Source organism: Oryctolagus cuniculus, chromosome 6 (genome assembly GCF_051225735.1).
Source record: "Oryctolagus cuniculus isolate XC-2025 breed Fujian yellow rabbit chromosome 6, ASM5122573v1, whole genome shotgun sequence".
Classification (NCBI taxonomy): domain Eukaryota; kingdom Metazoa; phylum Chordata; class Mammalia; order Lagomorpha; family Leporidae; genus Oryctolagus; species Oryctolagus cuniculus.
Genome location: NC_142872.1, coordinates 156,066,240 through 156,090,257, shown reverse-complemented (window position 1 = coordinate 156,090,257; position 24,018 = coordinate 156,066,240). Strand labels below are relative to the sequence as shown.

Below are 24,018 nucleotides of genomic sequence, written 5' to 3'. Positions count from 1 at the left end.
ATCCCTAAGTCCAGGTGAGCGGGAAGGGGCCCCGGGGGCAGGGTCCCGGCCGGCCTGCAGCTCGGTTCCAGCAGGAGCCAGCCCGACAGGCGGTGACCTTGCGGCCCCCCACCCCCCGCGCGCGCGCCTCCCGGGGCGGGAGCTCCCTCCCGCGCACCAGGAGGGCGAGGCGCCCCCCGCAGCCTCCTCCGGGCCCGCGGTGACTCGCCCAAGGTCGCCGCGCCCCGCCGCGGGTTTTGGGGTGGGGGCCGGCGCGGGGCGGTCCCGGGGCGCGGCGCGCGCTGACGCCGGGCCCCCGCGATGCGGCGGGGCCGGGCGGGGGGGAGGCGCGTCGGCGGCAGCGTCCTCCTTTTGTGCGAGCGCCGGCTCGGCTTCTCGAAGGTAAACGGCGCTTCCTCTTCCTCCTCGCCGCGTCTCTTCCTTTTATAGTTATTTCTCGCCTGGCACTCGCTGGGGCCGCCGCCGCCGCTGCTGTTGCTGCTGTTGCCGCTGCTGCTGCTGCTGCTGCTGCTGCCGCCGCGGCGGGCGCAGCTCGCGAACCTGTGGCGGTGACGTGAGCCCCGCCAACCCGGAAACGGCGGCGGTGGCGGCGGCGGCACCGGAGGCTCCCGGCACCCGCGCCCCCGCGCTCCCCTCGCCCGCCCGGCCGCTCGGCCGCCAGGTACGTGCCGGGGCTCCGCCGGCCCGAGCGCGCGCGCGCGCCTTGGGAGCCGAGGGCGCCCGCGGAGGGCGCGGGGTGCGGGGTGCGGGGTGCAGGGCGCGCGCGTGATGGGTGCGGGGCGAGGCGGGGGTGCGAGCCGGGCCGCGCGCCGCTGCGGGGGGCAGAGGGGAGCCGCTCAGAGTGGGGAGGCGTCCAGGCTGGCCGGGGTGGTGGGCGCGGGAGACCCCCGAGGAAGGCCCCTCGGGTGTGCTGGGGGAGGCGGGAGGACCTTAGGGGAGCTCGCCACGGGCCGCCGCCGGGGGTCCATCCAGCTGCGGGGAGTGTGCCGCGTCGCCTAGTGCCCCCCGGGACAGGGGGCGCCCGAGTCGGGGTGGCTGCCCCGGGACAGACCCCTCCGCGAGCCAGGTAAGGGCGCGGGGAGCGACCCCCAGCCAACTTCCGTTAGGGGTCTGCAAGGCCAAGTCGCTTAAAATTGAGGAACTAGAGGGGGTGAACACAATCTCCATCGGCCTCAAGACTTCCTCCTGGGGTAGCCACCGCCTGTGTTTAAAGAGCACTTCCTCTTTGCCTTTATCTTTTCATCATCTTTTTTTCTTTTTTTTAAATGGAAGTTCAGTGTTAACAGTGGGTGTCCTTGCAGCCGGCAGGGCGTCCCTGGAGCCGTGCACACACACACTGGGTCTGGAGGGGACCTGGCATGGGAGGAAAGGGGGACAGAGGACTTCCCATACTGGAGCCCCGGTGGGGAGGCGGGGAGGCGGAGGGGGGGCGCGGGGGGGGCTGCTTCCCACCCTGCTGTAAGAAATGCAGGGGTGTCGAGGGCCGGGTCGGGGGTGGGGGAAGGAGGCCCCGCAGAGAGTCTCAGGTGGACTTGGCACCTGTACCTTTAGTTCCTGGCTCTGCCTCTTAGAAGCTGTGTGACCTTGGGCAAGTGGCTTACCCTCTCAGGCTAAGACTGCTTGCTGTAGCATGGGCTGCGGTGAGTGGGGTCTGGAGAAGCTGAGTGTGGGGGGTGCGGGCCTGCAGGGGTGCAGCGATGGGAAGCGGCATTGTCCGTCACCTTTCACTTCTGCAGACCCAGCACCTAGGAGGGGTGCTCAGTAGACACTGGTGAAACGCGCCGGGAGGCGGTGAGCGCTGCAAGTGAGCCCGTGTGGATGCACATTTTGATTTCCTTGGCTTCTGTCCTCTGCCTCTTGGGTCCCCTATAGTTATGGTTTGCACCTGAGCCAGGAGACCTCACCTGCTCCCTAATTAGAGCTGTCATGGGAAAATATTGCCTGTCTGTGAAAGGAGGTTAAACCTCTGACTTTGAGACTCTCCCGTTCTTGGGGGATGGTGTTCGGTGGCCATGAAGAGGAAGCAGCACCTCTGTGACTGCACTGCTGATGGCTGGCCCCAGGGCGGGCGGCTGCATGGGCTGCCAGCTGGGATGGTTTCCCAGGCCTGGGGTTCCTGTGCCTGGAGGGAGCTGCAGGAGATGGGTCTTCGCTCTTGCTTGGATGGGCAGAAGCGGTCAGCTGCCCTGAGTTTTCTTCCCGGCAGGCATGTTGTCATCTGCATCGGAGCGTGGTAGCAGAGGGTACGGGGGCTCCTGCACGGGACCCTTGGAAATGGCCCTCAGGGAGAGGCCCGCTGTGCAGTGCAGCACTTGAGAGCTTGTTGAGAGTTTGCTTCCCCCGACGACAGTGGTTCCTTCTTCCTCAGCACCCCAAGTCTTGCGTAGCCCTCTGCAAGGGACCCTTGGCCGGATGGGGTTTTCCACCCACCTGGAGGGAGCAGGCAGTGACGACTGTGGTTTGAGTGTGTGCAGATTCACAGAGGAGCGACGGTGACCTGTGCGGTAGAGAAATTATTCTCATTTTACCGAGACCTAGAGTCCAGGATGTGGCCCAAGGGAGGAGCCGATACGGGGCCTCAGCTGTGGCTTCTGCCGGCCGGGCTCCTGTTCTTCCTGGTGGATGCTGCCGCATTCCGGACGCTGTTTGTTTTCCCTGGCACCTGGCAGGCTCCCTGGCATTTGCTCGAGACTGTGTTCATGTTTTTTTTTTTGACAGAGTGAGCAAAAGGAGGATGGGTTCCCCCTTTGCTCTTGATGCTGCATTTCAAGGTCAGCGCACTGCCCTGAGGGCGACCTTGAAGTTGCTGTCTGGTGGTTCGTCCCAGTGTGGAATTCCGCATCCCTGACAGCTCTGACAGCGGCTTCCAGAGACCAACGCACAGGAAGGGCTCCTGGGGGATGGCAGTGCCAGGAGGCTGTGGCCCCACTCAGCGCTGCTGCCAACACTTGGATCGAAGAGACCACCATTCATGTGGCTTCCGCGGTCTGGGACTTGGCCATCTGAGAAATTGCCTTGCCATGTAGGTGCAAAGTCAGGTGTAAAAACCAGTGCACTTTAGCCGTGCACCAGCTGTGCAACCTTAGCAGGTCACTACTCTCTCAGAGCCCTCCTTCCCTCGTTAATAAAAAGGCCAGATAAGCTCCAGCCCCTCTGTCCCATGGGGTTCCTGAGCAAGCTCCAAGTTCACATCTTTTTCCCTCTGATCACGCGCACGTGTGTGTGTGTGTGTGTGTGACCCAGTTTCTTCGCCCCTCGGAACCTCAGTGTTGTTATCTGTAAAATGGGGCTGGTGTATCACGGAGCAGGATTGCCTACTGAGCACCAGGTCCTCACATAGGTGGCCTTCCTGCTGGGTCTCCAGCAGTCTGCAGAGGGGTGAGGGGTGCACCTGGCTGCAGGGCACACTGGTTGGCACCTGAGGACGAGGGAGGTTAGGGACGCCAGAGTCGGTGGGGCTTCGGGTTCGCACCGGCCTCTGAGCCCTGGGGCCTGAGGCTGCTTCATCTTTCAGCACTTGCTGCCTGGGAGTGTTGTTGGGGTCAACGCCGAGGTTGAGCGCAAAGCCACCCTGGCACATAGTAGGTGGTCAGTGTGTATCTGTTCCTCCCCACGTCCCCTCAGTGCTCTCTCTGACCGTTCCTGGGTCCCGTCACCCTGCCCCTCCCTAACGGAACTCCAGCTCTGCTTGGGAATTGGGCCGTTGGCTGACAGATCATTCCTAGATTGAAGTTGGAGCCCGTGAGCTTTCCCAAGTCCAAGTGTGCTATTTTAAACCAATTGTTGACCGGCTGTCGGGCGGCGCTTCCTCTCAATGGAGCGATGCCTGTAGCAGAGCTCATCAGGAGGAGTGAATGGGGGCGTCCTCGGCTTGCGTGCTGTCCCATTGATTCCCCCTCCTCGTTGAGGGCTTACTCACTGCCATCTGCTCCTTGAACATCGTGTTCACAAATACATAAATAATCGAAGTCGACCGGGAGGTTTGCTTAAAGGAATTGCTGCCGAGAGTGATTTTTATAAATATTTAAATTAATCTGAAACCATTCAGGGAGTTGCCAGGTTTATTAAAAAAAAAAAAAAACAACAACTGAAGATGTGTTTTGGAGAGGGTCCATTTCTTGCCAAGTTGAAGGGCAGGAGTGAGGATGCAGGAACTGCCAGGGCTCTGTGTCTGCCGACTGAGGCTGGCAGGTGTGCAGCCACTCACGTACGGGGCGGGGTGTATGGGGAGGGACGAGGACGGGCCTCAGCACTTTTGGAAACTGCCTGGGTTCCCTTGAGGCTGTGAAAGCCAGTGCGTAACTTCCGCCAGGAACCCCCCTGGAGGCTGCAGAGTTCAGATCCTGCGTGTGAGTCAGGGGCAGGCTGCTGGAGGTTCCTTTGGCTGATGCTGGGTGCATTTCAGTGAGCCTGCTAAGGCCTGCCACTTGCAAGGCTGCCAGGTGGTGGAAGCCAGCGGCTTGGGTTGCAGGAGTGCTTCCTGGACTTGAGCGTGCTCCCTGGAATCACCTGGGCTTGCCATGCAGAGTTCAAGTGCAGGTTGTGGGCTGGGCCGGGAATCTGCGTTTCTGATACTTTCCCAGCTGAGCTGAGGCCTCTGGTCTGTGCACCGCACCTTGAGCAGGGTGGGCGTGGGGATCCTCTCCCTATTGCTCCTTCCTTCAGGACCTGGGCTGACAGTGGGGACGTAGGTCTCAGTGTGCACTGGCAGTCCCCCGGATGGCGTGTGGCTTAGAGGAGGAGGCAGGAGGCTCATGTGAAGCCACAGTGAAGGCCTGGGACAGACTGCAGGGAAGGCTACAGTGGGAACACAGAGAGGGGCCAGGGAAGAGACGCCCCCTTTGTCCACCAGCAGGGGCTTCCCTAGCACCGTGACCTGTCCAGGTGGGGATGGGAGCAGTGCCAGCGAAACAGCCCCTTCCCACTTGATCTGGGGCTAGAAGGGGACACATCTTGCCCAAGGTGCAGAGTCAAGGCTGGCAGCCAAGGTCTCCAGGCTCGCGAGCTGGGCATCCCCACTGCTGCACAGGGCCTGCCTGTTTGTACCGTGAGGCCTGTGCTTTAGCAGCAGGACTGTGTGGAGGCCAAGGGCACGCTGAGGCCTGGAGGTCCTCCCCAGATGAACGTGCCCTTGGCCTTGATGTTAAGCCCTTGAATCCACGGTGAGGAAGACGGCCCAGCACGGGAGAAGGGGCAGATCTGAAGTCAGCAGCGAGGACTGCCTCCCCTCCCTCCAGCTCCAGCAGGGGGACAAGCAGGGGGAAGGATGGTGAGGGGCAGTCACACAAGGGAGTTAAGGCCGGGAGAGGTATGGGCAGCTGCAGCAGCAGCAGCAGCAGAGTCCCCTCTTCTGCGAGCCTCCTCCTCCGGCCCTTGCAGCTCCCTGGCTCCTGTTGCCCTGTGGAGCCCTGCGGAGCCCTGGCCCCGCCCCCCAGCCCTCGTCCCTGGGCAGAGCACAGCACGCGCTGAAGCGGAGTTGACACTGATGAAGTTGGGCAGGTATTGCTGCCCTTTGGGGCACGGCAGGGTCCAGTGGGATGATGCCTCTAAACCCCCTGGTGCAGAGTGCCCTTTGCAGAAATGCACCAGAGATACGCAGAGGATGTGGTCATGGATGGGTGGCAGGTGGGGGTGGGGTGGGGCTCCCCCAGTGCTCAACTGGGGCTGGGGCTGTCCTGGCCGAGATGGGGACGAAGTTGGTGGAAGGGGGCATGTTTTCGAACCATTGAGGTGGCTTTATGCCACACAGAATGCTCTGTGGCCTTGGTGGCCTTGGTGGCCGGTCCCTTTGCAAGCGTGGACCTCGGTGCCAGGAAGGTCTTGGTTCTGACCGCACGCCTTCACTGCAGGGTCTTCTGCAAATTGCATCACTTGCCTTGGTACCTCGGGGCCTGTCTTACAGCTTTGTTGTGGATCTTAGGGAACGTCTGAGTGTGTCTGGTTTCGTGTCTGACATCTAGGAGACAGGAATTGGAGGCCCTGGTCCACACAGCCGCAGGCCTGTGAGAGAGGAGTCTGTAGACTGGGGCAGGGCGGGGCAGGACGGGAGGCGGGCTTTCCTGCTGGTCTCTGTGCTGGCCCCAGTCTTGCTCAAAACCAGAGTTGAAGTAGAATGCAGAAGACAAGTGGAAGTGAAACCCAGCGGATCACATCCTGAAATGTCTGCTGTGCTGCCCTGAACTCTGGTGTTGTGTAGTGCCCTGCACTCCTGCGGTGCAGAGACCAGCCTGGGCGCCTGCAGATCAGACAGCCTGCTGATGAGAGTACCAGTCATTCTGTTTATTCCAGGAAGTGGTGTTTTGCATTTACAGTCATTCCGATGCAGGCCCTCGAAGCTCTCCAGTTCACAATAAAGGAGTAGGACCCATCGTGACATTCGGCAGCGTTAATGAAGCGAGCGCCTTCTGTGTGGGGCTGGTGTTGGGGTGCAGCGGGTTAAGCCACCACCTGTGACAGTGGCATCCCATATCAGACATCTGGGTTGAGTCTGCTCTGCTTCTGATCCAGCTTCCCACTAATGCTCCTGGGAAGACAGCTGATGATGGCTCAAGTACTTGGCCCCTGCCACCCCGAGTGGAGTTCCTGGCTCCGGATTTCAGCCCGAGCCAGCCCCGGCTGCTGCAGCCATTTTAGGGAGTAAACCAGTGGATGGAAGATTTCTCTCTTTCTCCATCTCTTCCTCTCTGTCACTCTGCCTTTCAAATCAATCTTTAAAACAAAAACTAAATACCTGCTGTGTGCTAGGAAATACATACTGTGTATCCCATGGCCAGCCCACACAAAGCCCCTGGGGAGTCTGCACGTCGTAGGACAGAGTTTGTGTCTGTGTCCTTGGTGTCGCCCAGCGCCTCCTGGCCCGTTCTTCCTCACTTAGGAATTGGAAGAGCACTGTTGCCTGGGTCTGGAGATGGGGTCGGGGAGAGGCAGCAGACACGGCGGAGGGCAGACCTGCCTGTTGGTTAAAGGGGGGGACAGGAGGCCACCTTTCCCGACCCCCTGCACAGGCTTTTATGGCCCAGATCTCAGAAGCCGTGATCGTCATGGTAGGGACTTTGTGATTCAGTTGTTGTTGTTTTCCCATACAGCAATAAGAAGTTTTCCCTTGGGGAGCATGGGCAGTGTGATTTGCATGTTTTATTTTCTACCTTTCTAACTCTGTGGTTTGTGACTCTGTGGGGCAGGTGGTATAACCTCTGTTTTACTGATAAGGACACTGAGAGAATTTAGGGCGAGAAACAAGCAGAGCTGGAGTTAGGTGCCAAGCCAGCTTGGATGCCAGGCTGCTGTCTTTACCTCCGTCTGGTCACCCTCAAGTACACTTGGAGAGTCTGAGACAGAAGTCATCTGCCCCAGAGCAGACATGCTCCCCTGGATCCTCTGGACAAGGGTGCTGGTTTTTCAGGTGGGGCTCTCGTCTCAGTGGGCCACTCAGCGGCACTCCTCACAAAACCCACCGGCCTGTGAACTCACTCTCCAGGGCAGCTCAGAACTTACCAGTGACTCCGGTCAGTACATTCCTTGGGCTTGCGTGAGTGGTGTTTTTGGGAAATTCAGTGTGAAACTGACTTATGCTAATAACACGCCTCCTGGATGCGTGTGTTGCTGGCATTTGTGGCGCATTGCATGGTCTGTGTTGCTCTCCTGCATGCATCCCTGACAGACAGATTTGGGAAAAGAAGGGTCCTGAGACCTCATTCTTTGGGGGATTGAATTTAAAGGAAAAGTCTCAATGTTTGGGTACTGGCCATTGTAGACTTGAGAGCAGCATTATACCTCTGCATTCAGTTTTCCTCCCACCCATTTTCTTTCTTTTTTTAATAGATTTATTTATTTTAATTTGAAAGATTTATATATATATAGAGAGAGCAAGAGTGAGATCTTCTATCTGCTTGTTCACTCCCCTGATGGCCACAGTGGCCAGGGCTGAGCCAGGCTGTAACCAGGAGCTTCATCCAGGTCTCCCACTGGGAGCAGAAGCCCAAACACGTAGGCCTCTGCTGCTTTCCCAAGCCATCAACAGGGAGCTGGATTGAAGGGTAGCAGCTGGGACACAAACCAGCACCCATAGGAGATGCTGGCATCATAGGCGATGGCTTTATCCACTACACCACAGCACTGGCCCCTGTTTTTAAAAAAATATATTTATTTATTAATTTTAACGGCAGGGTTACAGAGAGAAAGAGAGAGAGGGAGGGAGGGAGGTATCTTCCATCCACTGGGTCACTCCCCAAGGTCTCTGATGTGGGTAGCAGGCACCCAAGTACTTGAGTCATGTTCTGCTTCTTTCCCAGGAGCATTAGCAGGGAGCTAGCTCAGAACTGGAGCAGCCGGGGCTTTGGTGCCACTGTCCATATAGGAAGCTGTCAATGCAGGCAGTGGCTGAACCCACTGCACTGCAACACCAGCCCCATCCCACCATTTCTAATACATGAACTTGCCAGAATATTCTGTGCAGATGTTCCTTAATCCCTGTTGTTTCTTTCATCCAATCATACCTTGAATGTGCCTGATTCTGGCTGGGCCAGCGGTCCCTTGAAGCATTAGCCCTGTCTCTCATGGGAGAATCAGTGTCATCCTGTGCCCTTGTGACTTCTGCTCCTGTGTTGGGGGTGAGGGCCTGCGCTGTGAGATGGAAAGAATTGAGAGGATCGCCTGGGCCCCTCCTTCCAGCCTTTTGCAGGCTGTGGCCCACGTGGGAAATAATTTGTAAAGCACAGACTGGGGGCTGGGGCATTGAAAGAGGAAGCGTCTCTCAGCCGAGGGACTGACCTGGGGCCCCACTGGCCAAAGAGCTGAGGGGAGCAGGATCTCAACACAGGGTGACCTCTTGGGATCTCGCTTGGGGACTCCACCTCTCCTGCACAGACGGGCAGCTGGGGCCCAGAGAGGTGATGGGAGATACCCAGCATCACATAGGCGTTTGAGATCATTAGGCCACTGTTGAAAGAAGGAGTGGCCAGGCCTGCAGATGTGAGTCTTGCTGAGGGCCACACAGCCAGCTCCAGGCCTCATTTGGAGAGGGGTGTCTCTTGACCAGAGAGCCTGTCCTCTGGAGGCCGGCTGTAATGCCACAGAGCCTTGCCCTGGTGCCCACCAGCCTGGACATAGTGGGCAATGTTTAATAAAGTGCAGTGTACAATATACAAATAAGGTGAAAAATGCAAATAAATATGATTTATTATTTAAAGTTTTTCAAATTAAAAAAAAAAAAGCATTTGTGGGAGCAAGTGTTTAGCCTAGTAGTTAAGTTGCCTGCATCCCATGTTAGAGAGCCTGGGTTCAATTCCCAGCTCTGGCTCCTGACTCCAGCTTCCTGCCAGTGCAAGTCCTGGGAGGTATTGGTGATGACTCAAGTAATTGAGTCCCTGCCAATCCAATGGGAGACCCAGATTGAATGCACTGATCTCTAGGCCTGGCTCCAACCCTGGCCCAGACCTGGCCATGGGTGGGCATTTGTGGAGTGAACTGGTAGATGGGAGCTCTGTCTTTCTTTTTTTCAAAAAGTAAATAAGTGAATACATTTGTAAAAGAGCGTTTGTACTTTGAGTTGCATTGAGTGTGGCTCCGTGGAAGGAGGGTCTGAAGTAAGTCTCTTGTGTGCTGTGGGGCATCAGGCTGTCCTCAGCAGGTGCGAAGTTGTCCTGATCCAGCTGTGGGCTCTGCCCACTTCCTGTGCAGTGGTGATTATTCCAGGAGTCTTTTATGCTTAAATGTGATGACCCGTGGAGGGAGGTTTTGGGTGTCCAGCAGCTGACGTGAGAGACCCAGTGGACAGAAAGGAGGCAGCCTCCCTCGGTCCAGCGAGGCCTGACTTCGTGTTTTTGAGTCAAAGCAGAGCCCCTTGGTCACTGCATCTCCCAGATTTAGGCCCAGCGTGACCTTACTCTTGTTTCCACACACTCTGCATCCATGGACGAATGCTCCATCCTGCAGTTGACCTGAGAAGATTCTGCCTCCTGGGCTCATGGGAGACTCCAGCCTTTGGATTTGCTATGCCCAGGGCCCTGCCCCCAAGTGGAAGTCTTTCCCAAGCAGTGTTTCTCAATGTTGCAGTGGTGAAATGCAGGGGAAGTGTAGAAAAATGACCTTTGCATGCCTCTTACCCTGGTCCTACTCTCTCAGAAGTAAATGAGGAATAAACTAGGTATGACCTTGGAATGTCCTTGGAACATCCTCTAACTATTCTCTAAGCCCCCCTCCTCCATAATCAGAGCGCAGGGCTGTGGTTCCAAAATGCCTCTCCTCAGATAAAGTCATCTTCGTCTCCAGGCCAGCGTTGAGGTGTAGCCTCCTGTAGACATACAAGTGCTGGTTAGAGTCCTGGCTGCCCCACTTCTAATCCTACTTCCTGCTAATGTGCCTTGGAAAGCAGTGGGAGATGGCTCAAGTACTTGGGCCCCTGCCATCCACAAGGAGACCTGGGTGGCGTTCCTGGCTCCTGGAGTCAGCCTAGCCCAGTCCTGGCTGTTAGAGCCATTTGGGGAGGGAATCACTAGATGGAAGATCTCTCTCCCTCTCTTCCCTCTGGCTCTGCCTCTCCCTCTCCCTCTCATCTTTGTAAGTCTGCCTTTCAAATAAATAATAGATAAATATTTAAATTAAAGAAAGATATAAACAATTATCTTTGTCTCAAGACCTGAAACACTTAGAAAAGGAGCCTGGTCTTTGGTTCTCCCTGATCCTATGAGAGCAGCTTTGGGGAGGGAACCCGTTCTCGGCAGGGGAGACTTGGGGCGCATGCTTGCACTTGCTGAGATGCACAGACTGGGGTGTTCCAGCCGAGCTCACTCCAGGGAAATCCCAGCAGGTACCCTGACCCCACCCTGCGATGCCTGCTGAAGGTGTCCCCTGGCACAGCACCTGTGTTTTCTCCCTGGTGGCCCTCTGCACAGCCTTGGTGACAGATGTCAACAGCCAGGAAGATCTTCATAGCCATTGGCCCTGTGAACCCACTTTTGGGATTGTCTTCTAGGCAAACTGTGAAAAATGCAGGCAGAATGTTACGCAAAGATCTTTGGCTCAGCTTTTTATAGTCACGTAAGTTGGAAGTGGGGCCGGCATTGTGGCGTAGCAGGTTAAGCCACTGCCTGCAATGCCAACATCCCATTATGGGGGGTGCCGGTTCGAGTCCCAGCTGTTCTGCCTCCAGTCTACCTCCCTGATAAAGCACCTGGGAAAGCAGTAGAAGATATTCCAAGTGCTAGGGCCCCTGCCACCCACTGGGAGACCCGGATGAAGCACCTTGGGGAGTGAACCAGTGGATGGGAGATCTCTGTGTCTCTCCTTTTGTCTCCCTGGTTCTATATTTCAAATAAGTCTTTAAAAAAAAAAAAGAAGTGAAAAAGTGAAATAGAAGTATCTAAGTGTCGGACAATAACTAAACCCTTAAGTCAGTTACATGTAGTCACGAAGCAGAATATAATGTGGTTCCCCCAAGTCAGGGCTGTGGAAGATGTGAGGGTACATGGAAAGGAAGCCAGTCACTGATGGGGGAAACACTTAAAGGAGACCTTTGGAGTGGCGTGGGAGCCGTGTCAGGGCTATGAACGAGGGTGGTTTTCTCTGCGGTTATGTGACTTCCACTTCAAGGAACCCTCCCCCAGGCTAGCATTGTGGAGCAGTGAGTGAAGCCAGCACCTGCGACGCCAGCATCACTTAGGAGTGCCGGTTCGAGTCCTGGCTGCTCTGGTTCCCATCCGGCTCCTGGGAAGGCAGCAGATGATGGCCCAAGTGCTGGGGTCCCTGCCTTGCATGTGGGAGACCCAGATAGAGTTCCTGGCTCCTGGCTTTGGCCAGGCCCAGCCTAAGCCCTTGCAGCCATTTGGGTAGTGAACCAGCAGATGGAAGATTCTCTCTGTCTCTCCCTCTCTTTCAGTCTGCCTTTCAAATAAATAAATAAATACATCTTTAAAAAAAAAATGAGAGCCTCTCCCCCGCCCCCCGCTCTTCTTGCCTCTCCTTTCTGTTTGTCTTCAAGGAAACTCGACCCTTTCTGTTGCCAGGGAAAGCAGGGTAACCAGAGAATAGAGCAGTTCATAAATGGTGTACACCACCATGAAGTGGTGGCCCCTGCGTCCCTGAGGTGGGATAGGGTCTGGTGTGATGGCAGGTGTGATAAGGTGGCTGGAGAGAGCCCCTCACAATGTTCAGATGCCACCACCACAGTGGCCAGACCCTTCCAGAACCATGCGGTAGGCATCAGTGTGGCCACTGGGTAAGTCAGGGAGCTCCCGTGGTGTGTCTGGGATCCTGGAGGGCAGTGGGTGACACCAGAGGCTCTCTCCATGTCCCACAGACACTGTTCTTCTCAGGGCAGGGGAAGACGGGTGACAGCTACCGATGAACAACGCCCAATGCCCCGGGTGGGGTGATGTCTGTGTGAGCGCCAAGTCGGGTGCAGGCGCTGCTGCCCAGTGTGTTCTCAGTGGGAGGTGAGTCCCCAAGTACCTGTGGCTGTGTCCGTTCCCTCTGGGGAAGGGAACTCTCTCTGCATGGGTTCTGGGTGGGAGTGGGGTGGGTGCAGGCAGAAATGGCTGCCTCTGCCCCAGAGAAACCCGGGAGGAGGGGGCAGGAAGGCACCTGTCCGTGGGATTGCCGATCTCCTGACAGCCTCTCCGGTCCTTAAAATGCGTCTTCTTTTGGGATTGCCGATCTCCTGACAGCCTCTCTGGTCGTTAAAATGCGTCTTCTTTTGAATGTTGTGTCTTTACACGTTCTGCCTGGCACGCTTTCTGTGGTTTGCAGGGTCCCCATTCAAAACTCCTCAGCCAGTTTTCCCAGGGAGAATGTCTGACCCACTTTCCTGTACTGGGTTTGAGTCTCACTCTGCTGTGGTTCCAGCTTCCTGCTAGTGACACCCGGGAAGGTGCCCCGGGGATGGCTCGGGTAGTTGGGCTTCTGCTACCCATGTAGGAGACATTGGTTGAGTTCCTGGCTCTTGGCTTTGGCCTGGCCCAGCTGGAGCTGTTATGGGCATTTGGGGAGTGAACCGGTAGATGAAACTTTCTATGTCTCCAAATGAAATTTAAAAACACTCTAAAAAAACAAGAAAGAAAGGAGAAAGCAAGAGCTACCTAGTAGGTCGATGCCAAATGTACATTTGGTGAATTAATTTGAATGGCTTTCCCATGTTGATTGGACCACTGAAAATAAATCATTGCAGATTCATCTAACACCTCGAGTGACCATTCACACACAAGCACACATGCATACAGAGGGAACTTCAAACGTTTCACGAAAAATAGATTTACAATTAGATATATTTTGGTGCACAAATATTTGAAATCCATGTGTATGAGGGGCCTTCAAAAAGTTAATGAAAAGTGTGTATCATGAAAAAACTTGGCGTGTTTCAAAATTTTTTTGCACCAACGTGAACATAACCTTTTAATTGCATTTTCCATGAGACTTAGGAAGTCTTTTCGTTTGTGTTTCTGTGGTTAGATACAAAAGAGGGCACTCCTCAGCATCTCACGCCGGCACTCACTGAGTGTCCAGAAAATCCCTCACTTTCACACCTCTGCCCCTCCAGTCCTCCCCCTGCCCCCATCTCCAGTCTGTCTCAGCATCTGTGCTCCTGCTCAGAGGCACGGAGAGGAAGTGAGGTGTCCACCCACAGCACTGCGTGGGAAGAATGAATGAATGAATGAATGAAGAAGCCATCCTGCAGCCCTTGTGGAGCTGGTCTTGGCTCGTGAGTGGAGTCACGCATGTTCCTCATCCTTTCGAGGGTCAGAGGAAGAAAACGAAGAATGGGGACCGCCCGCCGGGCGCACAGTGTCTCGTGGAACCCTCAGCTTGGCCTTATGTGGGATGGAGGTCAGCTCGGCAGGCTGCTGCCTGAGCCGTCAGCTGTGATGCAGCCCACCGCGGGGTGCAGTTGAAGCCTAGGGCAGCCCCCAGAGTGTGGGTCCCACTCCCCTGCTTCTCTCAGGGACTCAGCCCTCACCTCTGCCGTTTACTCACAGCGTGGCTCTGTCTCGTTGAGTTACATCCCAGAGCCTCCCTTCCCCTCCCCGTGGGCTGGGGGTCCTGAGTTCTTTCTTTCTTTCTTTTTTTTTTTTTTTTAAGATTTCATTTATTTGAGAGGTCACAGACAGACAGAAGGAAAGATAAAAATGTCTTCCATTCTCTGGTTCATTCCCCAAATGGCCACAACAGCCGGAACTGGGCTGATCCAAAGCCGGGAGCCAGGAGCCTCTTCCGGGTCTCCCACGTGGTTGCAGGGGCCCAAGCACTTGGACCATCTTCCACTGCTTTCCTAGGCCATAGGCAGAGAGCTGGATTGGAAGAACAGCTAGGTCTTTTTTTTTTTTTTTTTTAAGATTTATTTATTTGGGGCCGGTGCTGTGGCACAGTGGGTTAACACCCTGGCCTGAAGCGCTGGCATCCCATATGGGCGCCAGTTCAAGTCTCGGCTGCTCCACTTCCTATCCAGCTCTCTGCTATGACCTGGGAAAACAGTAGAAGATGGCCCAAGTCCTTGAGCCCCTGCACCCACGTGGGAGACCTGGAAGAAGCTCCTGGCTCCTGGCTTCAGATTGACACAGCTTCAGCCATTGCGGCCAATTAGGGAGTGTTCCATTGGATGGAAGACCTCTCTCTCTCTCTCTCTCTGACTTTCAAATAAATAAATGGATAAAAGATTTATTTATTTATTTAAAATATTTATTTATTTGAAAGTCAGAGTTACACAGAGAGAGAAGGAGAGCCAGAGAGAGGGAGAGAGGTCTTCCATTTGCTGGTTCACTCCCCAATTGGCCACAATGGCTGGAGCTGCACCGATCTGAAGCCAGTGGCCAGGAGCTTCTTTCGAGTCTCCCATGTGGGTGCAGGGGCCCAAGGACTTGGGCCATCTTCTACTGCTTTCCCAGTACTTGGCACTTGAACCGGCACCCATATGGGATGCCAGCAGCACTGCAGGCGGCGGCCTTACCTGCTATGCCACATTGCCAGCCCCCAGCCAGGTCTTGAACCAGCGTCCATATGTGATGCCAGCACCACAGGCAGAGGCTTAGCCTACTGTGCCACAGCTCTGGCCCCCTGAGTCATGAAGCTGAGTGTGTGTGTGTCACACAGGAGCCTCAGGCTATTACCACACCTGACTGCCTGCCACTGACCATGCCCAAGGGTGTGGTTGCCTTGCTGCCCTCCCTGGGCATAGGTGCTGACTGAGTCCTTGAATCCCTGTCCTCTGCCACGCCTGCTGCCTGCCGCCTCCCCCCACCCCCACCCCCACCCGAAGCCTGTCTCAGAGCCCAGGGCTGTTCCTCCGTTGGAGTGAATAATTGAGAGTTAACTCTAGGAACAGGCGTCTATGAATAGATGTGCTGGGAGAAAGTGCATTGCCAAGTTTAAGCTGAGCTGAGTATTGTCAGCGCTGAATTAAAGATGAGCTTCCTGGCTCCCTGCTCTACTTAGCATTGACCAGGGGCTGTGTCTTGAATCTTTAAAAGAAAGAAAGCAAAAGGAGGAAGTCAGAAAGAGGCTTCGTGATTGGAAGTGAAGTGTGACAGTGCCACCACCTTCCATCATGGAGGGCTTTGCACCAGGCCCTGGCCTTGTTCTGCTGAACGCTGCTGAGCTGGGACTGGGCCATTTGCCTTTTAGATCCAGAGGCCAGGCACACGGGAGGGCTGTGCCCAGGGTTTGCAGGACGAGCATGTATTTTGTGGAAGTGCAAGCCTGGAGGTTGAGTGCTGTGCTCCAGGCTGCACAGCTGGTCAGGGCCCGCGCTGGGACTGACTTCCGGAGCCCTGGCTCTTGTTAAACTCCACTCCGTGGCTTCCTCACAGATGCACTTCAGGCTGGCAGAGAATTCCAAGATCAAAAGACACAGCTTCATTCTCGAAGATAGCATTTTCTGGGGTTGCTTCCTCTTAGTTCTGCTGCCTTGTGTACCTTGTACTTTCGAAGTTGTGGACGCATAACCTCTCTTTCCCAGCCCTCCCTCTCCCCTGCCCCTGGTGTGTTTAAGCTTTTGCTTATTTGTGTGGCGTTCACTGAGTTTCCTGTGCTTGGGACCCCAGAAGCCACTTGGGGCTGTAATATTTCATGGCTTGGAAGTCAGGGTGGGGAAGGAGGTGCAGAGCGGGAGACCCTACATTGGGCCTCCTCTGGGGCAGAAACAGCCATTCAGTCATGGGTGCTGGGTGAGCACTGTGGGTGCTACTCCCCATGGTGAATGCAGCCAGGTCCCTTCTGCCAGCTATAGGCAGCCTCGTGCTTGGTTTCTGTGCACCTGCAGATGCCCAGGACTCAGGAGGCAATCACAAGGGCACCCTGCAGGTAGATGGCTCTTTCCTGAATCCCTGTTGGGTCCTGTGGGTGAAAACCTTGTCCTTTCCATTTTTTTCTTTTTAAAAATTTTTTGATTTTTTGACAGGCAGAGTTAGACAGTGAGAGAGAGAGAGAGAGAGAGAGAGAGACAGAAAGGAAGGTCTTCCTTATTCTGTTGGTTCACCCCCCAAGTGGCCACTATGGCCGGCGCCATAGGGACTGGGGAGAGACTGTGATCAGGGCATCCACGAAAGGTCATTGGTCTCTGCTGTCTTTAATACTGTGAGCAGGATGGTGGGAACAGGAGGTGGTTTTCCATTCTTGATGTATTTCTTGTACATCCTAAGTATTATGCGGTAACATGGGTAGCACAGAGCTGCAGGCAAGGGGTTATTTGGAAGCTCCAGTTGGGAAAATGGAAGGTCTCCTGCCAGGTACAGAAGTTTTTCCTCTCCATACTTGTAGCCAAGTGCAGGGTTGGCCAGGCCCATACACTTGGAACTACTGAAGTGGACTTGTGGAGGGCTTTGGAGAGAAGGCAGCAGTTTGAACTGAGCATTGACAGCCAATGCTGGGAGCAGCAGGTGCTGCAGAAGGCAGGGAAGAGAGCTGTCAGAGGACGACAGGTATGAAGGCACTGGATCCACTCAGCTTCTTTTTTTAAGGTTTATTTATTTATTTATTTGAAAAGCAGAGTTACAGAAAGGCAGAGAGAGAGAGAGAGAGAGAAAAGAAAGAGTTCTTCCATCTGCTGGTTCACTCCCTAGATGGCCACGATGGCTGGAGCTGCACTGCTCAGAGGCCAGGAGCCAGGAGCTTCTTCAAGTCTCCCATGCGGGTGCAGGGGCCCAAGGACTTGGACCATTTTCCATTGCTTTCCCAGGTCATAGCAGAGAGCTGGATCGGAAGTGAAGCAGCTGGGACTTGAACCGGCGCCATTGAAAAGAAAGCCGTTGGTAAACTGAGTCTCTGTTGAAGGAGCGGGGCCTGTGGGTGAGAACCTGGAGCATCTGGGCATCTTGAGGCTGCTATGGTCCTACATGAAAGACCCATCTGGGAAAACGCTGCCTGCCTCGGGTGGGCGGCAGGCTGGAGGGCCGAGCTCTTGGAGAGTAATGCACATTCAAGATGGTTTTCCTTGAAATCATTGCAGAGCCAGTGAAACTCCCAGGAGAGCCAGAGGAAGGGCCCAGTTGGGCAACTCATCAGTGCGGAGTCAGACACGGACTGTTTCTGGGCCCCCTGGTTCCGTGCCCTTTGTTGTCTTAATGTGGAAACTTAGGGTTTCATTTAGGCTGGCGCTGGGCGGCTCCCTTCCTCGGCCCCCTTTGATCTCTGGAGTCATCCACTTCCTTGGGGAATCCTTAGCTGCTCATTGCAATCCAGGCTGGGCTAAACACATGTGCCAGAGCAAGGCACTTCTTCATACCCCGGCTCCTGCTGGGGGTAGGGAAGGAGCTAGGGTGTGGGAAGCTGTCCCTGGAAGGGACCTTGGCCAACACCCAGTGCCATGGCCCCGTGAGGAGACTGAGGCCCAGACAGACTGTCTGTTCTGGAAGGCGGCAGCTCAGCTCTGGCCGTCCACCTCTTGTGGTCCAGGCACAGACCTTCCTCCGCAGGCTGTCCCCACCGACCTGTAAATCCACGGGTTTGTAAGCACAGCCTGACGCACCGTGTAACCTCCTTGTGGCCGGAGGGGCGGGAAGCCACACGACTGCACGGGGACTCTGCGGCTCCAGCCGGGGGGCTTGGCACGCATCTCTGGCCGGGGACCAGCGCGTGCTGCAGGAAGTCGTGGTTTACGTCTCCCCTGGAACCTCAGGCACGGCACACATGGACGCGCCTGGGCCCGCGAGGCGTCCTCCTGGGGCTTGTGTTTAATCACAGTCACGATCGAAAGCTCCCAGCGTTTGCCCCTGGTTTATGAGCTGGTCTTTACCCGCATTTCATCTGCTTTCTCTTAAACACGTTTTTTGGGTCTGTGTTTATAGACCCTGAGTAAACACAAATCCTTGACTTTAATTAGGAAGCCAGCAGTGGCCAAAAAGGGAGGCTCCGTCTGCTTCTCTGGGGCTGAGGATGTCGGAGGGAGAGTAAGGAAGACAGGGCGTCCCCCAGGAGGTGGCCTGCGGGTGGGGAACGGAGCGATCCACCCAGGCTCCCAGCGGACCGCATACCCTGAGACAGCTTGACTTCTGCAGAAGATCACTTCATTCTTTCCTCCATCCGTTCATCCACCAAAAGGAAACCACTTCCTCTATAGATTCGTTTTAAAGATTTATTTATTTAGCTATCTGGAAGGCAGAGTGACGGAGAGAGAGGGAGAGACAGAGAGAGATCTGCCCTCTGTGGTTCACTGCTCAAGTGGCTGCAACAGCTGGGTCTGGGCTAGGCCCAAGCCAGGAGCCAAGAACTCTGTCCTGGTCTCCCATGTGAGTGACAGGGACCCAAGCACTGGGGCCACCTTCTGCTGCTTTCCCAGCCTGGACTCGAACCAGTGCTCATGGGATGTTGGCATTGCAGGTGGTGGCCCAACCTGCCGGCCTGCAGTGCTGGCCCCAGGACACCATCTTGGCATAAGACCACTTTCTGTTCCATGTGGAGGGCGGTGCCTTACCGATGTCTGTGGTGTGCATACCACAGGTTCTCAGTCAGTGTTTGTGTAGTGAACACATGAGCACCTGACATCCTGTCACTAGGAGTCCACGTCTTTGTTAACTACAGGCTTCTGCTATCTTCAGGGTATCTGAAAAGAATGTCCCTGGGAGGGTCCATGACGCATGGTCCCCAACAGTCGGTCGGTCGCAGGAAGGCAGGCAGGACTCTGAAGCCCGGGGGGAGAGGGAGAGCTGAGAGCTGGCTGGGGTGTTGGGTTGGCTGGAGATTGGTGTGACGCGAGCGGGACTGGAGACACCAGGTTTCACTGGCAATGACATTGAGGGCAAGCCCCAAGCTCCCTGAGACCCAATGGACTGATACAGCCATGTTTTCTTTTCCCTAAAATATTTATTTATTTTTATTTATTTGAAAGTCAGAGTTAGAGAAAGAGAGAGAGAGAGAGAGAGAGACAGGGACCTTTCGTTGCTGGTTCACTCCCCAAATGGATGCAATGGCCAGGGCTGGGCCAGGCTGAAGCCAGAAGCCAGGAGCTTCATCTGGGTCTCCCATGTCAGTGCAGGGACCCAAGGATTTGGGCCGTCTTCTGCTGCTTTCCCAGGTGCATTAGCAGGGAGCTAGATCGGAAGTGGAGTGGCCAGGCACACGAATCATTGCTAGTATGAGCTGCTGGCATCGCAGGCAGCAACTATGCCACAGTGCCAGCCCCATAGCCAGGTTTTCACCTGAGTCTCCCCTGTCCTCTCCACTTGGTCTCTGTCCTCTTAGGTGTTTGCACTGGTACTCAGGGCCTTCATTCTGCTTGCCCTGTATGCCAGGCACTGAGCAAGCCCCTGGGTCTCCAGTGGTGTTGGGGCAGGAGAGTCCCTTTCTCATCCAAGTCAGGGAGTTGAAAGTAGAAGAGAGGCAGCAGTGGTACAGGGTGCAGGGAGGCAAGGAAGCCTGGGCTGCTGTAAGCCCACCACACAGAGATCTGACCTAGCCTGAGAGAGCAAGGAGGGCTTCCCAGAGGAGGTGGCATCGAAAAGGATGTTTTGCAACTCTGGTATCTCACCGGCCACAGGTGTTCAGCGAGTGCATGAGGAAAGAGTGACGGCACGGAAAAGCGTTTTATGAACCGGAAAGTGTGGTGCCAGCGGTAGGGGCTGGAGTTGGGATTTGTGGAGGGCAGAGGAGGGGCACCCAGCAGAAGCTGCCTCTCGGTTTCCTGAGGACCAAGCGTGTCCCAGCTGAGCAGGGTTTTCCTGCGGCCCAGGTCGCTGAGGGAGAACCAACCTCTGCTTCTCGGCCCCGACTGGGGAGGCAGACTGATCAGCGCCTGGCATTGTGGCCAGCCTAGCACAGTGCCCGAAAGGATGCAGACCTGGACAGCCAGTGCCAGGCCCTGGGATCCCAGTGCCGGGGCTGGCAGCTGAGGAACGGGGTGACTCCCTGGGGGCGGGCATGTGTGTGGGAAGGGGTGATGCCCAGGAGGGGCTAAGCGAGATCTCAGGGGTGGGAGGGCATGGTGCTGAGGCACAGAGGGTTGAGCTGAGGTTGTGACACCAGCCTCCCTTGGGAGAGCCCCCATTAGAGTCCCAGCTGCTGTCCTTCCTATCCAGTTTCCTGCTAGTACACCTGGGAAGGCAGCAGAAGATGGTCCAGTACTTGGGCCCCTGTTGTCCATGTGGGATGCCAGGATGCTCAACTCTGGTGGTTGTGGCCGTTTGAGGAGTGAACCAGCGGATGGAAGATACCCCCTCCTCCCGTCACCCTGCCTTTCAAATAAAAAAAAGGTAGAGTCTGGGGCAAAAGCTCTCTCTTCTCCCCTCCAGTGACTGGACAGCTGCAGGTCAGTGAGGGCCACCAGTGCGTCTTTGAGACCCCAGTGCCCAGAGCAGGGCCAGGCACATCTGGTCTTGGAAGGAATGAATGGATACATGATGATGGAACTTGCGACAATGGCGAGCGATGTGGTTATCCGCACCGTGACTGCTGCCCGGTGCCTGTGGGGACGGGGGCGTGTGTGGCAGAAGGGCCTGTGCCAGTGGCCTCCGGCTGCACCCTGCGTGTCTTGCAGCAGCAGTCGCTTGCAGCTCTGCCTCACGCTTGCTTTCTGTGACGAGATGAAGAAACACTTCCTTTGTTCAACCTTGGCTGTGGCCGCGTGGACAACAGAGCCGTGGCCTGCACCCTGGGCTCTGTGGAGCTCAGTACTGAGAGGGTGGGGCTCATGAACCCGCACTGACTTAATTCTGCTTTTTGGTGGATTGCTGTGTCTCTGGGGGCACTCAGCAGGCTGCCCACCTTCCTCTCAGTGGGGAGAAATCTTAAAGGGAGATGCAGCTCCAGCTCCTAGTGCAGAAGCCAAGAGGGGGCAGGCATTCTGTCTTGTAGCCTGTGGGCTGCAGGAGCCCTGTGCGTGACCTGGCACGGCCACGTGCATGCTGCCACCCTGGCCTTGCCCCTGGCCAAGCAGTGCACGGGGCAGGAGCAGTTGGAGAACGTTGTGGCGTGTCCGCAGCAGACGTCCCGTGATGTGCCCGAGGTCCTGTTTCCAAGCTCGCCTGTTGTTTCGGGGAGCTCCCCCTGTCTTCTCATCTGGGCCCCCTTTCCCGCATATTTCTGTTGTCTCTGCTCAGTAGCCCTGACTGGCATGTTTGGCTGAGGCAACCGTGCAGCGCCCTGTCGCTGTGATAGGGAATGTGGTGAGATGGGGAGCCCACCCCAGGGGCTTCGCGCTCTCCCACCTCTGTTTCTACGAGGCGGACACCCCACCCGCTGCCCTCAGCCCCAGCCCCATCCTGTTCTTTGAAAACCCAGTCTCCCGTTCACTTCTGCGCCAAGCCCAGGAGAGCAGAGACAGAGAAACAAGGACCACAAACACCAGCCTCGTGTGCTGTCTCAGCTCAGACCCCGGAGTCGGCAGGGTTGGGTCCTCCCCAGGGCTGTGCAGGACGCTCTGTTCCCAGCCTCTCTGCTGGCGTCTGGTGTTGCTGGCCATCTTGGGCGTGCCTGGGCTTGCAGCCGCATCGCGCTGGCCTCTGCTATCAGGTTCCTGCAGACTTTTCCCTGTGTGCGTGTCAGGGATCCTCACGCCCTGTGCTCTCAGAAGGACGCCGGTCCTATTGTGTTCAGGCCCACCCTGCTCCCGTATGACCTCATCTGAGTCATTGTGCCTGTAGTATCCCCGTTTCCAGACAAGCTCACGTTCCGTGGCATTGGAGTTAGGCCTTCAGCATTTGAATTGGGGTTGGGGAGGTCCCAACTCAGCATACACCCTGCCTTTGAGGAGCTTACAGTCCAGAGGTGGAGACAGGCGCACCTGTGGATGGTTCTGTCCCCCTCGTGGGAGAGGAGAGGTGGCAGAGGGGAGGTGCCAGCTGCCCCACAGCCTTCCAGCCCTGACAGGGGACCCTCAGAGAGAGAGAGAGAGAGAGAGAGAGAGAGAGAGAGACAGCACCTGTGCTGAGCTCAGGGAGGTACACGGGGCTAGCCAGGGCAAAACGGGGAATGTAGAGAGAGTTCCTGCAAAGGGCTTAGCAGGACCAAGGCAGTGGTGGGTGGTCTGTGGGAGGGAGGGCAGAGCCAGTGCATGGGTGACCTGTGTGCTAGGATCAGCAGAGTTTGGCTCTGTGGGCCACGTGGTCTCACTGCAGCTGCTCTGGGCTGCCATTTAGCACCTGAGCATCTGCATGTCTGTCAATGAATGGGAGTGGCTGTGTTCTAATAAAGCTTTATTTATACAGGCCCGGAAGGTGCGGCTGCTTTGCATGCTGAGGTGTAGTTTCCTGGCCTCTGTTGTGCACCGTGGGGAGGAGTTTGTATTCTGTGTTGAGACTGTGGTAAAGACATTGCTTCCAGTTGCTGATGACAAGACTCAAGCTGGCTCAGCTAGGAAATGGAATTGATGAACACGTGTAACTAAAATGTCTGCAGGTAGGGCAGGCGTTGGGTGGCATCGGATCTGGGCACTGCTCATTTCCCAGTGGGCGTGTCGGCTCGCCTCCTGTGTGAGCTCTGTCCTCAGGCTGCCTGCCTCATGGTGGTGAGGTGGCTGCGGCGTGGGATTGGTGTTGTGGCATAGCCAGTACAGCCAACACCTTCAGCGCCCTCATGCCATATAGGTGCTGATTCGAGTCCCTGATGCTCCACTTCCGATCCAGCTCCCTGCTAACGCACCTGGGCCTGCTAAGTGCTGGGGCCTCTATCTCCAAATGGGAGACCCAGAAGGTGCTCCTGGCTCCTGGCTTTGGACCAACGCAGCCCTGGCAGTTGCTGCCATTTGGAGAGTGACCCAGTGGATAGAAGATTTCTCTCTGTGTCTGTAAGGCCACCACAAAACACACCAGACACCGGAGTTAAGGGAAAGGTTTATTGTCTGGTGGCAGAAACCTGGGGGGCCAGAGGGAGGGGTGAAGAAGAAAGAAGAGCGGAGAGAAGAGGGCTCATGTGTGGGAAGCAGGTCCTGTTATACCCTTTGCCGGGGGTGGGGAAATAGGAGCAGCAAATCCCATTAGGGTGGGGGTGGGGCTGACGTCTGTGGTTGGGCCATCTGGTCACCTGGCTTCCAGCAATGGCGGTGAGGACTAGAGCCCAGGATGGTGTCCAGGACATAAGTTGTGCCACAGATAAGACTGCACCATTTTACTAACAGTCTCTTTCTCTCTGTCTTGTCTCTGTCTCTATCTCTCCCTCTCTGCCTCTGTAATGCTATCTTTCAGATAAATAAATACATCTTTAAAAAAACAAAAGCAAAGATAGCGGTGGCAGCTCCAGGCTTCTTAACACTTCTCTTCCCTAATTCCTGTTAGATCAGCTTAGGTCACATGCTCACCCTGAGGCCAGTCTCCATAGACAAGAGAATGCTGTCTGCTGACTGGCCTAGGCCTGGATTCCCTCTTCCTTGAATTGCCCACTGACAAAGGGATTAGGACCAAGTAGTTTGCATTAGGCCAGCCAGGGGCAGCCCCTTAGGCAGGTGTGGTCAGTCCTGCTAAAAAAGCACGAGGCTGGAGGCCGGGGCTGTGGCATACTGGGTAAAGATGCAGCCTGCAGTGTTGGTATCCATGGCTGCTCCACTTCTGATCCAGCTCTCTGCTGTGGCCTGGGAAAGCAGTAGAAGATGGCCCAAGTCCTTGGGCT

General features: G+C 55.9%; 1 protein-coding gene across 24 annotated transcripts in view; it reads left to right on the top strand.

Annotated features, from left to right (window-relative positions):
• The first annotated feature begins 255 nt into the window (after positions 1-255).
• Positions 256-24,018, top strand: part of CYRIB (CYFIP related Rac1 interactor B) — a 166,856-nt gene continuing 143,093 nt past the window's right edge. For 17 of the 24 annotated variants that reach the window (XM_089335697.1, XM_089335704.1, XM_089335693.1 and 14 more), the window contains exon 1: positions 571-661. Coding sequence is in view for 1 of the 24 variants with exons in the window: in XM_070075485.2 (XP_069931586.1) it covers positions 301-381 (81 nt within the window). In the remaining 23 variants the exon portion in view is untranslated. Of the gene's footprint in view, positions 382-570; positions 662-24,018 lie in introns of those variants that run through there. The other 7 variants (XM_070075493.2, XM_070075494.2, XM_070075487.2 and 4 more) reach the window with 6 other exon arrangements.